This window comes from Chaetura pelagica, unplaced genomic scaffold (genome assembly GCF_000747805.2).
Source record: "Chaetura pelagica isolate M959 unplaced genomic scaffold, ChaPel_1.0 scaffold90, whole genome shotgun sequence".
Lineage (NCBI taxonomy): Eukaryota > Metazoa > Chordata > Aves > Apodiformes > Apodidae > Chaetura > Chaetura pelagica.
This window is the reverse complement of record NW_009953496.1, coordinates 18,639,424-18,655,165: the sequence shown is the minus strand read 5'-3', so window position 1 is coordinate 18,655,165 and position 15,742 is coordinate 18,639,424. Positions and strand designations below refer to the sequence as shown.

Sequence of the window (15,742 nt, the reverse complement as noted above, 5' to 3'; positions counted from 1 at the left end):
CAACTGTCACAAAGTATCTGTGTGCTAATGTCAGCCAATTTTTCTAAATTCATTTTGAAACAATTCGTCATCCATCCTCTTCACCTCCTTCCAATTTACAGCAGTCATTGTAAACATTGCTGGGCCAGCACACAGAGATGATAGAACACTTTCCTTTTAAGAAAGAAGCCAGAGTAACTTCGTGCCTCCATAAACTTCACCATATTTGGTAAAGTTTCGGTAAAGGTTTGCATTCTGTGACCACTATAGGAAGAGTAGTGGTCATTTCTGAGTATCTTGAAGAACTAAGTAAATCAACCCACCAGCCAAAAACATACACAAAGCAAGTAGCTTACAGTAAGATAATATGACTATTTTTAAATTATTTTTAAAAAAAATCTTATTAAACTACAGAAGCAATCGGGCAGGCGTGGTGTTTTAGTGCTCTGTCAACTTTCAAAACAGTTGCATTAACTTACTTGGCATCTCTTTTTGTCTCTGAATATGACCAAAAGAGGGATTTTGATTGACATGAAAGAATATGGCATACAAATCACCAGAGACAAGAGCCTTCAGGCAATCCTGACTTGTCACAATGTCAGTTTTGTAAAACTTATGCATGAACCATGAAGAAATTAAACATCCTTAAAGTGAACTTGGTGGTAGCAAGATGGAGATTGGACTTTTTCCTCATTGAAGAGAAATATGAAAAAGCACCACAGCATTACATTACTGAAGGGTGAATTTAAACATCACCACAAAAGCAAGTCCTCTTAAAAAGGGCAGGGCAAATCACTTCTAGTCCATAAAGGATGCTGGGTGAGCTCTTTTTAATAGACGAGTTATGCTTGTATATACTGACAAACCTCTCAGCATATGCAGGGCAAACCTCAAAAATTTCAGCCAGTTAAACAAGACTTTCCAGCCAGAAACATTACATTCTAAAACACAACCATTTACAAGACACCTTTTTCCAGCTGAAGAACAAGGCGCAGTACTACAAAATGTTCATGAGTAACCAGTCATACGCCTGTACACGCAGTGTTTTAAGAATCAAATTTCTCTGTGCTGCTGACAACAGAAGTATCACAAGCCTGTGACGGCAGAAAACTCTGCAAAGAAAAATGTCCGTTACGGGAATCTATAAGAGACCAAAGAAAATGAGGACAACTTTAAAGATAGTAATTCTGGAGACAACTTCTAACATAAAAAAAATACAGAGACTAGACCTCTATTTAGCTGTTTCATGAAAGCCATAGCACCAGTGGTATTGGAGCTCCAAGTATAGAGAATGTGTGCACACATGGCTTTTTTTTTTTTTTATGGAACCAATTAAGTCATAGCCCATCAGATACAAGCAAACTTTATGAGAGAATAAAGGGAGGAATAATGCAAATTAACAAAAGCTAACATAGCAGACTCTGGACGAGACCGTCTTACCCAGGTTTTAAACACTTGTCGAGCCAAGCAAATAGCTTTCTGAAGCTGAAATATTTTTTTCATGTGAAAGTAATTTCTAACTTTAGGGTCTGCACTGAAAAAGCCCCACAAACTGCCCAAAGACTGTGATGCTTTTAAGGATGAGAATTGTTCTCTCTCATTTCTACCCTTTATTAGAAGGACTTGGTGTGAAAAATTCTGGAACTGATTTAGCTGTATCAGTATTTAAAGGCAACTCAAAATCTTCCAGAACATGTCTTTCTCAGCAACACTGTGAACTACACACCCAGATTTGAACAAGGGTGAGATATATGCAGAGAGTGCAGTGGGAAAGCAAGCAGCAGGCACAAGGGAAAAACATTCACCAAGTCCTGCTCACTCTAACACTTGGGTGTCAGAGGCAAATGCACCAGAAGTGTTCAAACTATATTCTGGTGTTTGAACAGTTTCTCCAGGTTCTATGATTGCTAATGAGCACTGCTGTAATTCACTAGATTCTTCATTGATTCTATTTGTTTAAGAGATAGCAATTATATCAGGATCTTGATTGGAAAGAAGTGCCAGTTTCCCATCTTTTCTAACCATGATGACACACAGCTGTAGTTATTCTGACTTTCTGGAATCAAAGAGTGAGAAAAACCTAGTCTTGCCCTTGTCCTGCTCTCCACAAATACTTTTTTGCATAATAATTTTTTTATTTACAGCAGTTAGAATCAAACTCACAAACTAATGAATAGTAATTAAAAAAATTAAGCCAACATTTTATTACATTTAGATTTCTTAATGACTGACAGCAATCATTAACTGAAGTATAACAGGCTGGTAAAGCTGGACAGCTTGCATAGGTATTTGTAAATGAAGGAAACTGGAAAAGGTGGGATAGACAGTTTTAAACACAGAAATAATTGCTCACCTTAAAATAAGGACAGTACAAAAATTCACACATTTACATTCATTTATCCTAGGCTACCTCTTCATGAACAGAGGATAGCAAAGACAATGGTATATAGGAATAACACAACTTAAATTCTCACATCTATTCCAAACCGGAACTAGAACGTTTATTTAGCTTCTGTTCCCTTAAGAAGTTGTTCCAGCCTCAGATAAGGGAGAGGAACTGAACCTGCTAAATTTTAAGCCATCACATCCAACACTCTACCATGCTACTATGGAAAAAATATACACGTTTATAAAAATAAAGCTAACAAACCAACTACAGCTTGTGGTCCTGATTCTGACATTTGTAACATACACAGACAAAACTATGGCCTGAGGTGAGACTGACCACAGGCAAGAGTTAGGCTTTATGTTTAATTTATAAACCCAGGACCTAAGCTTCTCTTTATAACAAGATTAGCTAGGCAAATCTGAGCTAACTGCAGTTTACTATTTTTATCTCTTGCAAAGACCATACAAAAAAGTACATAAAGACAATGACATTTTGTGACAGAAAAATTAAATACAAGAACCAATTTAAAAAAAAAACAAACAACAACTTAAACCCCAAAATATCTAGTAAGACCAGCCTACTGATTAGGCAACAACTTATACAGCTAGACTGGAAAGACAGACTTAGTCATCACCCATTAGAAACAGAATACACAAAGGCTAAAAAATGTATTTTGATCATACACAATATATTGCAGGGGATAGCCATAAACTCTAGCTGTTAACCAGCACAACAGAGGACATCAGGTTATAAATCTAGCAATTCAAAATACAGATGTGTTTTTGAAGTGGTATTGCTCAACCCTTGCAAATAGATCAACAAGCTTCCATTTTTGTGAGCAGCTCTGATTACAGCGTGTTAGTGCACTGAAGTATCTTCATTTACATTTCCTCAAGGCTTCTCTTGATAGCTTCTTCCAATTCTGCATCTTGCTCTGTATAAATTAAAAAAACCACCCCGATTATTATAAGAAACTACGGTTGATAACTAGTCATAAATACAACTATATTAATATCATTACATAAAACAACAAGTTACTTCTGTGGGCAATGCCAGTAGACTGCAAAAAATACCAGTAAAGAAATAGAATGAAATATTTCTCCTCCTGCTGTCTTATGCTCTCTTTTCAACATTTAAAAATATAGGAAAAATGTCTACAATCTTTCACTCTATTTACTAGGGGAAGCCCACAGATTAGCACCTATACACTTACTGGTCAAAACAATATCAAGATTAGAACGCATATGTATGCACCAAGAAAAATAATATAGTACTAAAAAAAAGACAGATGCACAAAACTAGTAGAGAGGTTTCAGTATTTTAATTCAATTTCCTTGTCAATAGATACTCCCTTAAGTACATTCTAACTTGGCACCAGTATTGTCATTCTTATTAGGAAGGCCAGACCTAAGTAAAGAAAAAGTCACATCAAAAGTAAGAATAGTCTAGATCAGGGTTGGTTTGGGCACTAATTATTTGGTGTTAGTGAATTAAAAGTAAGACAAGGTTTATATGTACAACAAATATTAGTAACAGTGATATAATTGGAAAAATCAAAGCAGCTTTCAGACAGACTGTCATTCTTGTATTATGCATCATCATCTTCAGGACACAAGCACATCCTATTACAAAAGCTGTCTCTCCTTATGACAAAGGAAACAGAATAATTATATACATTAACATAACAGATTGTAAAACTTTAATTATTGCTGGGCTGTTTTATGCAAGGCCTAGATCTGGAAGAGAAATAGCATCAATGAATACTCTCTCATGTCAGCAGAGCCATATTCATTCAACTGGGTTTTCTTGCAAAACCTGATACTGCTGATAAAGAGGTTAATTTCTGAAAGGAAAACATTATGCGGTCACAGAAGCAAAAAAATAAATTTTGAAACCAAAATAAAGCAGAAAGCCATTTGAAAACAACTGCCTGCAATAAAAGCATGTGCAAGAATCAGGAATAAGCTCCAAACTCTGACTCTGTTGCTAATACAGTTTGCTCCACAGTGATACCTGGATTGTCCTCCATTCTCTGGGGCTGCTGAAGCAGCTTTTTCTGCCTCCTACACTTGCTTATTGCTTTCTCCTCTTCCAGCAGTTGCTGGTGATTTTTCCTTTTTACCCCTTTCTAGGGTTGATCTTGCCTCCTCACTCCCTCTTACCCCATGCTGGGGCTGCCATTAACCACACAGGCAGCAGTGAACAGAGCTGAAGGCAGGCTGCTTCCTAAGGTCTGATGGCTTCAAGCACTGCAGCATCAGCACTGAGACCTACTGTGGGCACCAAATGCCTCTGCTATCCCTGCTGGCAATACCCAGTGCCAGGAGGACCTGAGCGTGGCATTCAATACTGTAGATGAGTATGTTGGACATTTAGTAACACTATTTTGTAACAGGTGGTAAACTTGAAACTCAGTAAATTCTGGGAATATAAAATTCAGTTATCACAGAATGGTAGGAATTGGAAAGGATCTCTGGAGATCAAGTCCAACCTCCCCCTGGGCCAGAGCAATCAGTTTTATCACTGACCTTATACAAATTATTATTTTTTTTTTAGCTCATTTAAATTTCCATCAGGTAGAAGGGCAGAGTTAAGCCATTAAACAATACATTATTTTCAAAGAGCATGACTACATTATATAAGCACCACAACCCAAACACAACAGCAAATGGATGAAAACAATTTCAATAAGGTAAGATATGATGTGAGTAGACAGCTGACCTGCTGATTCAAACTTGCGCATAAATTTACAGCTCCTTTAGGAGACCAGAGTGCTTTGTTGAGATTTAATACCTAACTTTGAACTATTTATTCAGAAGTTCAACTATTTGATCAGTATTCCTACTCGGAATCAACGCCGTCATATTAAACTGGTACAAAGTGAGCTCAGTCAAGTTTCAATTGCACAATAACCTGTGGTGCACCAGTAGAATACATTTTAAGTCTGGTGACACACTTTCTGGTTAGGGAATTATTTTTTCTTTATAACTCACAGTGTTCTTACCTACTCAAGATTGCCCAGCATATTTTAGAGACTATTCCTGAGAGGTCACCTGCCATAACACTGATTTAAAGTTTAGTTTCTGTACCTTCCATAATTAATAGCACTCCTGAAGACAGAAAAATAAAAATGAACAGACCTTCCTGTTTCTTTGCTTCTTCTAAGCTCTTCTTCACTGTTATTTTGAGATCTTCATCCTCTTCGCTATCTGAACCTTAAATGCACAAATGAAAGATAAATTACACATTGATTCTAATAAAACCCTTAACAGTCCCTTCTTGCATTTCTTACTGTGAAACAATGCAGGTTGGATTTGAAGAAATACACTTGTTATGATCTGAAAAGTCAAGATAAAAATGTGTTATAGTTTAAGACAGAAACTCAAGAGTTATTTTTCAGCTACCTTCTTTCCATTCTCACCAAAATGTGAAGGCAGACTGCTTCAATTTTTTATTATTTTAAAGTGGTAACAAGAAATAAGATCTCTAGAAGCTTTTGCTTTTTTTGCAACACTCAGTTATTAAAAAATAAATTAAAAAGAAAGACATTACTTTCTACAAAATGTATCAAGGATTTAAACATGGGAAAAAGTGCTATCATGGTCTTAGTTGTATTTTGTTGTCTAAACACTCCACTTGAGCAGCAGAGTGCTAGATCTCAATTCTGCAGTGCAATTCAGCAGATACAGTTCAAATATCACAGAAGAAAAAAAAAAAGATTTGCTTAATCTGTTAACTCATCATAACCAAGCCAAGTCAAGCCTCTACCACCTTTCCTTTCTAAATAATACTCCTTGTGAGGCTGGTTTTCAGCTACAGAGTATCAGCCCAATTTTCAAGTGCCTAGTATGGATTGGTCTACCTAAGGTGGTTTGTTTTTTACTTCCATTTGTTGTAAACAGTCTCAGTAAACTGCAGGTTAAAAAATAAACAAGTCAATGAGCCAATCACATAATGCACTCACTCTCCTGCTACAGGCTATTGCTATTTTCAGAGATGGTCTCTGTAATGAGGTTTAAAATATTCACAATCAACTAGGTCTCCTACAATCGTATCAACAGAAGCATTTCCCTTACAGTCACATTTATTAGTACACCAATGTACTTCTGATTATGTTCGCTGGAAAAGAACCTTCCAATATGGACATCTAATATACCCATATTATGTCCACATCTAATATGTGTGACTTCTGACATTTTAAATCAGCCCAACTAGGTTTTCAAAGAGACAGATACACTTTATAAATTTTGTTTTCAAACCTCTGACACATATACCTTGTTTTCCTAATATCAGGAATACAAACAGCTGTTATCAAACAGAGATGAGGAGCCCACAAAAATGGCAGAAATAGCTGTTAAAGCTGCAGTTAAAAAGGTCTTTCTCCAGTCACTTGGCAGACTGACTGGGAATCCTTTTTGGAGCTGCCTATTACCTCTGGGCAGAAGAGATACTATTTTTTAAAATCATCTTCCAAAGCAAACAAAGCAAAAGAAAGAAAAATCCACACAATCCAAACAAATGTAATTACAATCACTTATTAAAGGGAGGAAAAAGTACAAAGAAAAGGCTTGGCACAAGTGCCTTCCTCCTTATTAATCACCTTTTAATCTTCTAGCCTGGAAGATCACTTCAAACTGCTCTAAAAAGTGTTGTACCTGTTAGAGGTGTAACAGTTGAAATAGTCACTCCCTAACTAATTGTTGGAGAAAGAAAAATGGAAGCATTGAGATTTTGAGAGCAGTAAGGAATAGTAAAACTGAGTGTCTGGTTCGCTTCTGTTTCAAACAAAACTTTATTAAGAGCACTTTCCTCAAAATTTGTGGGGGTTTTTTAGGCAACGTGACAGAAGATATTAAGAAATAGGAAAGGCAGTTCAGTTGTTCTTCTGAATGGCATCTTGCATAGATAGTTAAATAGCAGCACTGAGAGTACTCAGAAATTCAGCAGTTTCTTTCAGATAGGATCTAAAGACGGAAAGTTTCCTGGAGCTGGTTATAGAGTCAGTTAGCATTTACCACAGAAGAAGCCATGATGGCAACCCCCTGACATGCTCTTAAGAGGACAGCACTTTCCTGCTTACTCCTGGCTCTCCTGACCCAGGCAACAGGCTAACTTGACAGTAGTTTTTCAGCATACAGCAGATCAGCAGCTGACTTCACTGTCAATTAGGACAGTTAGGACTGCTAAAAGAGGATTTGTAGATAGAATTATTATTTTAGTTAAGAAAAAGTTTAGGATTCATCCTATGCATTAATGCATCTCATCTTGCTGAAACATTTTGTTAGTCACACCATCTTAATTAAACCACTGTAATAACACAGGGTACACATTCATATAGGAACAGAGGTATATGCAAACTGGCATGCAAAGCATTTGAATATTATGCTTGATGCCCCATGATTTATCACTGCACTTCATATACAACATCTAAATACTACTTCATAGATGTAACATCACAGTGAACAGGTTTGCTTAAAGCAGAGTTGAAGAAGCACCATTCCACTGCCAGAAACTATAAAACCTGGAAACAATTAGCAATTATGATCTTACTAGTTTGAGAGGGGGGGAAAAATTCAGCTCAGGGTCAAATGTGGTTAAGTACCGTATTAAAAGTCTACATTTTGCCATCACTGCTCATTATTTGCAAGACTTCTCTCCTCTCCACCTAACTGTATTAACATACATACAGCTTCCCAGAAAGGCAGTTGCTGAATTATTTGCCATCTTCGAGCTGGTGCAAGTTAACGCAGTAAGAGGTTAGCAAAGAGCCAAATGTTATTTGGGAGGTTTTCACACAAAGACTTGTTAGTATCTCAAATTATACTGAGACTTCCCTTATGCAAAACCAAAAATCATGGTTATTAGCTGTCCTTTAGCAAAGGCTAAAGGTGCAAAAGAAGTATAACTGAGAATTTTAAGATATTCTGATGTGTCTCTATGGTAATCAGGAATAAGTCTGTAACAGCCAAAAGAAAAGTAATCTGCAGGCAAAAATCCTAGGCAGAAATGCTTCAACAACTGAAGGGGTAGGGGCAGGAATTCAGCTTCATTTAGGGGCTAGACAGCAATAACTGTTAGGGTGGTACTCATCCCCTGTCAACTAAAGAGAAGGAAATGCCAAATGATCGAACAGATACATTTTCAAGTCAGAAGAGACCAGGCTGCTTTTCCACATGTGATTGTCATTGTGCTTGATCAAATGTTGCCCATAGTGTGTCTGTACCCTGTGACTGAGCTCTGCTCTCAAGAAGATCTTGAATTCCAGTTAAGAGTATACTCTATGCAAATACCACAGAATTGCTGAGATTGGAAAGGACCTCTGGAGGTCACCTTGTCCAGTCCCCCTGTTCAAGCAGGATCACCTAGAGTTGGCTGCCCAGGACTACGTCCATACAGCTTTTGATTATTACTGGAAGTATACTGTACTGGTGAGCTCAGAACTTGACAGTTATGGCCTTACCAGTGCTGAGTAAAATAAAACCATCTCCCTCAACCTGTCAACAACAGTCCTCATAAGGCAGCCCAGGCCATCCTTGGCCTTGTTCTCGATGAAAGCACATTATCAGCTCATAGTCAACTTGGTGTCCACCAGGACCCCAAGTCCTTTTCTGCAAAGCTGTTTTCCAGCTGTTTGACCCTTGGTCCTTATATATATCAATGCTTGGGGTTGTTCCTTCCCAGGTACAGGACTTCCCAGTTCTCCTTGTTGAACTTCATGAGGTTCCATTTCTCTCCTGTCAAGGCTCCTCTCGATGGCAGCACGATCCTCTGGTATGTTAGCTGCCATTTCCAAGTCTGAGTCATCAGCAAACCTGCTGATAGTACACTACCCCACCATCTATGTCACTAATTAAGATATTACAGAGGACTGGACCCAGTATTGACCTTTGGGGTACACCACTGGCTACCTGTGTCCAACTGGACTTCATGCCACTGATCACAATGTTCCAGGTCAGGCCATTTAGCCAGTTTTCAATCCACCTCTCAGTTTGCTCATCCAGCCCACACTTCATCAGTATATACTCTCGGTACTGCTGGCATCTTCTGATGATGAACAGTAATACAAATGTTTAATGTGGAGAAATCTGGCATGTCCTGTATCTCTTGTTAAAATGCTTAGCACATTCTGTAGCTCCTAACACCTCTGGGGTCAGAAGAAAATCAATTGCCCAGTTCTTCAGCCAAGAAATCTTAAGATATGGCCTCTTCTCTAGTACATTTTGTTAAATAAACAGCAACTAAGAAACTCTGACCACCCAAACCTATTCTCTCAAAGAAATCCTACTGCTCACTGTTGTCCTCACGTATTGCCCAATTCCTGCTTGAAGACCAAAAAAACAGGAAAGCAAATTCTAGATTAATATATAGTTCAGATATCAGAAATACTGTATTTCCTACCACCTATAAAGTTAGTGATTTTTTTACATTTCATGAGTGTCTCAGACATCTGTTCCGGGAAGAGACTGGTAAGCTTTCAGAGAATGCAAGCGCCACCCACTGTCCTGACATCAAAGCGCCACAGCTTGAATCTGGATTGAATCTGGAATTCTCCATACGGCTCAGCAGAATTCCCCCCATATAGCTGACCTTCTCTTGCAATCTTGCTAGTTACCACCATCCCCTCAATAATTTCCATCAGGTTTACCAGTTTCTGTCTCACTAAAAACTCGAACTCCCTCCCCCGGCCTTAGTCCTCCTCCCATTCCACGTAACTTAAAGCACCTCCTCACTATTTCACACATTGTACAGTCTCACAACCTACTGCCATTTCTCTCCTTCAATGCTCCTTCTCTTGGTCTTTTCACTAATTTCATCTGCTTCTTTCCTCTCCCAATGAACATTAATATTAATATCTCACTTATTTCACTTTATCTCCAGCCAAAGACCCTTTTCCTTTTACAGTTGGATGTCTGTGAAGTTTTAGTGCTGCCTTACCTTCAATACAGCATTATTTACAGCATTATTACAGCAGTTACCTCATTCAGGATCCTAATAACTACTTAGCCAAAATCTTAAGATCAGTACTGCACCCTTACCTTTGTTTGCAATCATGTTCAGTATGCGTGATCATGCTGCCTTTAAAATATTCTTCCTCGGCTCCAGAACCCCTTCCTTTATTCATTCTTCAGTATGTCCCTGAAGGATCCTCCTCACATACTTCTCCATAATACTTACTGCTTTACTCTCCCCATTTCTTCATTAAGGTAACATCCTCTGTAAATGCAAGTACAGCTACTCCCTGCTGAAGGTTCACAAATACACAAGACCTCTCTTCCTCCATGCACACTGAAGCTTCACTCTATGTATGTCTCCCTACAAATGCTAATTCATCTGTTCATTCAAGTGTAGCATGACTAAAAACAAACCTCTCAATCCCTCACCCTCCTCGGACTGCCCTTTTTGAAAGCTGTGGCCAATACCATAATGGTCACTCAGACTTCCATTTAATCTTCACCTCAGACACCTCCCTAAAATTCACAGCCAGATTAAATTAAGCCTTGACGATTTTATTTTTTTTTCTTTTTGTATGATCCAAGTGGTGAGGTCTTCCCAGTTCATCCACTTGGCTAAAATTCTTATTCAGACTTATTATCTCAAGACAGTACACTGCTTTCTCCCTAGGCCATATACATTTATTTCAAGATGCACACAAGAGATGCCACTGACTTACCAAAGGCAACAGTAACTTACTGTTGTAGCTAAACACGAGGTTATAACTCAAGGGTGACCTTCTTATAACTTCCTACTGCAACAGGCTGTGGCCACTGTAATGACAGTGTAAACGCTTACTAGAATAACTATCATCCATTCATGGTGCACCACACTGGAGATGCTCATGCCCTTCACACTCCTTCTCTTTGGACAGTGGGGGCTGGAGGCTGTGACCTGTCTTTAGTAATTTGTAGTCTGTGTTAACTGAAGGTTTGGAAAAAGCAGAGACTGGGGTCAGATGCAATATTCATAACAGACCTCAAGACCCACAAAAACATGAACACTGAAAAGGCAAGCAATTATTTTCAATGTTTTCTGTAAATTTATTCCTAACTCAAATTATTTTGTTGGCTGTATGTACACCAAAAGTTTTTTTGGGAAGTGTGAGGTAAAAAGCTTAGAAGTATTCATCAAAATGAACTGAAATGCTGTTCTTCCAAATACAAACTCTCATAGAAACCACATTCAGTAGTATTTAAACACTTTAGGCAGTAGTAGCAGAGTGAAGATGCAAGCTGACAACTCCACTTGAGCACAGTAGAGAACTTTATGGGTCAGTGAAAGACCTGCAGTAGCTATCTGGCAGACAGTATATCACTGCACCATTGATTTTGACAGTTTCATGAGACAGCCTGGCTCTTTAAAACAAAGAAGAAATACTCAAAAAATAAGCTCCTCTTATTTTTTAAAAAAGGTTTGTTTTAATTAAGAGCTCAGTCAATAAACAATCTCATTTGAATAGGACTGTGAGAAATACAGCTAAGATAAAGCCATCAACTTGCACTAAAATAATTTTTCTCAACCAAGAAGTTGTGGCACTCCTGTCAGTGTCAGGCTGGGTATGTATGAAGACCTATCATCAGCTTTGCCCTCAACATAGTCCAGCACTCATAAAAAGTATAAGCTGTAGCAGTACTGTCATGACTAGGTTTCAAGTCAGACAAGGGAATAATGGTCTTTTTCTGCATGTTACAAACTTTTCTTTGCAAAGGAATTACAAAGGAAGACACTGAAAATACTTTTCTACCCTTCTCAAACCACACTCCATTATCACGTATCAATCTCCCATCATGTGTTGTGCCTTTAGCATAAAAGGCAAAAAACCCTTCTGTATTTGTCCACTCAGCTTTAGCAGCAGAAAAGAACATATGCAAATAAACATCTTGCCTACTTTTTCCACACCTCAAAGGAAATTCATGCTCCCACTACAACCAATGGTCTCCTAAGGTAACATAGAGTTGGTATCCTATTACCACACATGCAGGAGCTTTTATTTGTATTTATTTATTTTAAAATTAATGTGTGTACGATAGTTCCCACAGCACTTCTGCTGACATTGTAAAATGATTCAAAAGGTGCAACTGTCAGAGACTGTCACAATCCAAACACAGTCCAGCTGCTCACACACTACTGCTAGCTCTGTGATGACAATTCAGGGAAATAGCTTTTTCATTATGAAGTTCACCCAATACAACAGCTGTCATATTTTTCAGTGCAATTCTCTGTGGTAACTTTTAAACTTATTTCTCCCTTCAGAATAATAGCCATAGGCTTGAAAAAGTCACTAAGCAAACAATTCTTGTTTACATTTCCTTATATTCAGCTGCATTTCTTTAACAGGACAACAGGTTATACCAGCCTATGATGCATGACTTTCCATCTCAGCCCTTCAACACTGGTCTTGCCACACTGAGACTTGCAAATCCCTGCTGATCCTGCAAAGAGACACAGTGAGGCATGTATTTTGCAGCTGCTTTACCTTAAAAAAACCCAAAAAACAAAACAACAACTCTTGATAATTACATCATCCTACAGTGCAACAAACATAAGCCTATTATCAAAACTGAATTTTCCAATGTCCTGTTTTAATACAGGACAGGAGACAAAGGCATTTCTCACCATCTGCGTCCTCCCTGCTGACAGTGACTGGAGAAAGGGACCAAGGATGGCTCAAGACAATTCTGTTCCTTACAAGCTTGACAGTCAAAGGAGTCACACGAGATTCCATCACTTTCCTGCTCAAATTATTATTGTTAATAATTTTCACATGCATAACTTAAGTGGGATGCACATCGACCAGCCAGCCACCAAGTTCAGGTTTGGTGCCTCTCAATAGTGCCTATCACCATAAGAGTAAAGTAAATATTCACATAGTAAAGGACATTGAAAGAAGGGTTAGATGAGGAAACTTCTGAGACCAAGAGCAATATAAACAAACATACTGGACTATAATTTATACACAGAAAACAGTCAGATTAAAGTCATCACTTCTGAGCCAGTACACCCTAGTGAGTACACCTACACTAGCAAAACTACCCAGGCAGGGAGCTACAGTGCCCTTACCTAGCAAACAGTCATTCCTCTTTCCTCACTGTCTCATAGTTAAAGCTACTTAGAGGTAATTTTACTTAAATTGATTGCTTGCAAGTTACAGCTCTCTTCTAACTCTGCCTCCCAAAAATATGCAAAGCTCCCAAGCAGAAATATCCTCCAACATTAATAGTCAGTTATAGCTAAAATTACATTAGAAGACATCTATCAGTCTAGGAATTTCAATACACTCTACAAAAAAAACATTGTGGGAATGCAGTGGTTCAATGTGTAGCTTTATGGTAAACTGTGGAGAAAATGCAGATTCCCCCTCAAGCAAAATTAACTGCACTAGTGAAAGTGACAGTTCTGTAATTAACTATGCCAAGAAATTTTATTGGTATGGCTGCTTCTGGCTGGAAATAACATCTCCATAACCCAGCTGAAAAATCTAGATCAGTAAATGCCTGGCATGGCCAGAAAACTCTATAAGCACCTCCTCTGTATCAGAAGCACATACATCAGTTTCAGCTCACCACTGACAATTTTCTCAGGAAACCATTTAATTTTCCTGTCTTTCTTTTTGCCTTTAATTGATCAATGCCAATTCACCATTCAGTCCAATATATTTTTCTGAAAACAGTTTATGGCTAATTCACAAACAACTTACTGTAACAGGCACTCAATTTACAAGCCCTCAAACCCACAAGAAGCAGTCAGGAAAAGCAATAATGTATCTATGGAGAAATGTATGGTCTTCTAGGAAAACTTCAAGATATTTTAAAATACATAGAAGTTTTAGAACACAGCTCACCTCTGGTATCCTTCACACGAAAATGAGCTGGCTCAAACCTCTGATTATTCTATATAAAAAGAGTAATCATATGGCATTTCAGAGAACCTAAAAACTTTCATTGGTATTTTTCCTCCAAACAGATATAAGTCACGTGGCAGCAAAGACATGCATCAAGTGTCTGGAAATGACCAGGAGGAGCAAGTTAAAATAAACAGAGATATTTTGAGAAATAAGGATGTTTTAGCAGGGTCATGTTTGTTTCAGACTCAGAACCAAGCAAGCAAAGCAGATATGAGTACAAATTAACAAATACACACAAGAGTTCTCTGAACAGCCTCTCACTAGAAAGGAGTTTTCTAATCAAAGCAACAGTCTGTCTCCTGCTATAATCAAGAATACAGGGAGGACTGAGTTTGTTACGTTGAATAAAAATGTTTAATTACATCTGGTCTCAAAGCTTGCCCCAAGCAAACTAAATGTCTGATCTATATTTAATTGAAAAACAAATACAATACAAGAAGCATCAAGCAACAGCTTGTATTACCAGCACAAGTGTTCAGTTCTTTTATTGCAGAGAACTTATCAGTTTACTGGAAAGACCGTGTTTAATGTTTACATTCTACCTTTTGCGGCATCTGAAATGCTGTTTAGCAAGGCACACATCATGTCTCCATCCATGTGGTGAGGATTGAGGATGCGAACTGACCGCTGGGTCATCTTAAATTGGTTTTCCAGTTCCAGGAAGCTTTTGTCTCCAGAAAGTACAGTAAAAGGAATTTGTTTGGGCAGATGCTCATCCAGACGACCAGCCTGTATGGAAACAAATTACAAGTGTTCAACTGAGATAAAATTTAATCTCGTGAGGTTAAGCTAGCTTTCTGTAAGACAGCTCTTCATAGGAACATCTTCTACAGCAACTTACCTCCATTTTTGTGGTCCAATGCATATTTTACCACCAGGAAATGTATTATTTCAACAGTTTGACACTGCATTTATTGTATGACAATAGATATGGAAAATGGCTACCAGAACAGGACAGAGGACCACAGAAGAAATTCCTAAAAAGCAGCATTGCAGAACTATCTCCACATAAAACAAGTCACCTGTGTAAACCATTTTAAGACTCATAAAAAAGTGTAATGTAACATAAAAACACAGTTGCAAAACATGCTTATTTCATGTAAAATTATCGAGTACTTTTATTTAACGGATAAAGCACTGTACTAAGAACATGAGTGCCCATAGCATCCCAGATTTCTGTCCTTCAAATGCACCTCTTCCAACCCAGCCAAAACCTTTTGTCTGTAGAACGAGGCACTGCTCTTTGTCAGCCCAAAAAGGTCTCCAAAACTGGCACCCATCCAACTCCATCTTAAAGATGGCACCCATCCAACTCCATCTTAAAGATGGCTCTAGAGTTGTCCTACTTGAAGGAGTTATTTTCTGAAACAGAAACTATAAGAATTGTGGTTATTTTATTCTTCATTCCCTAATTAGCCTCATTCCCCTCCACAACAAAGGAAAGAGGGGGGGGGAAGAGGGGGGGGGAAAGAGGG

The 15,742-nt window shown here is 38.2% G+C and overlaps 1 protein-coding gene across 1 annotated transcript in view; it reads right to left on the bottom strand.

Moving 5' to 3' along the window:
* Positions 1-3,249: 3,249 nt before the first annotated feature.
* The window catches only part of ZNF451 (zinc finger protein 451), a 37,198-nt gene continuing 24,705 nt past the window's right edge, over positions 3,250-15,742 (bottom strand). Inside the window, exons 12-15 of the mRNA XM_009999199.1 lie at positions 14,810-14,996; positions 5,509-5,583; positions 5,293-5,312; positions 3,250-3,300 (exon numbers count right to left, since the gene is read on the bottom strand). Coding sequence (XP_009997501.1) covers positions 3,250-3,300; positions 5,293-5,312; positions 5,509-5,583; positions 14,810-14,996 — 333 coding nt within the window. The remainder of the gene's footprint in view (positions 3,301-5,292; positions 5,313-5,508; positions 5,584-14,809; positions 14,997-15,742) is intronic.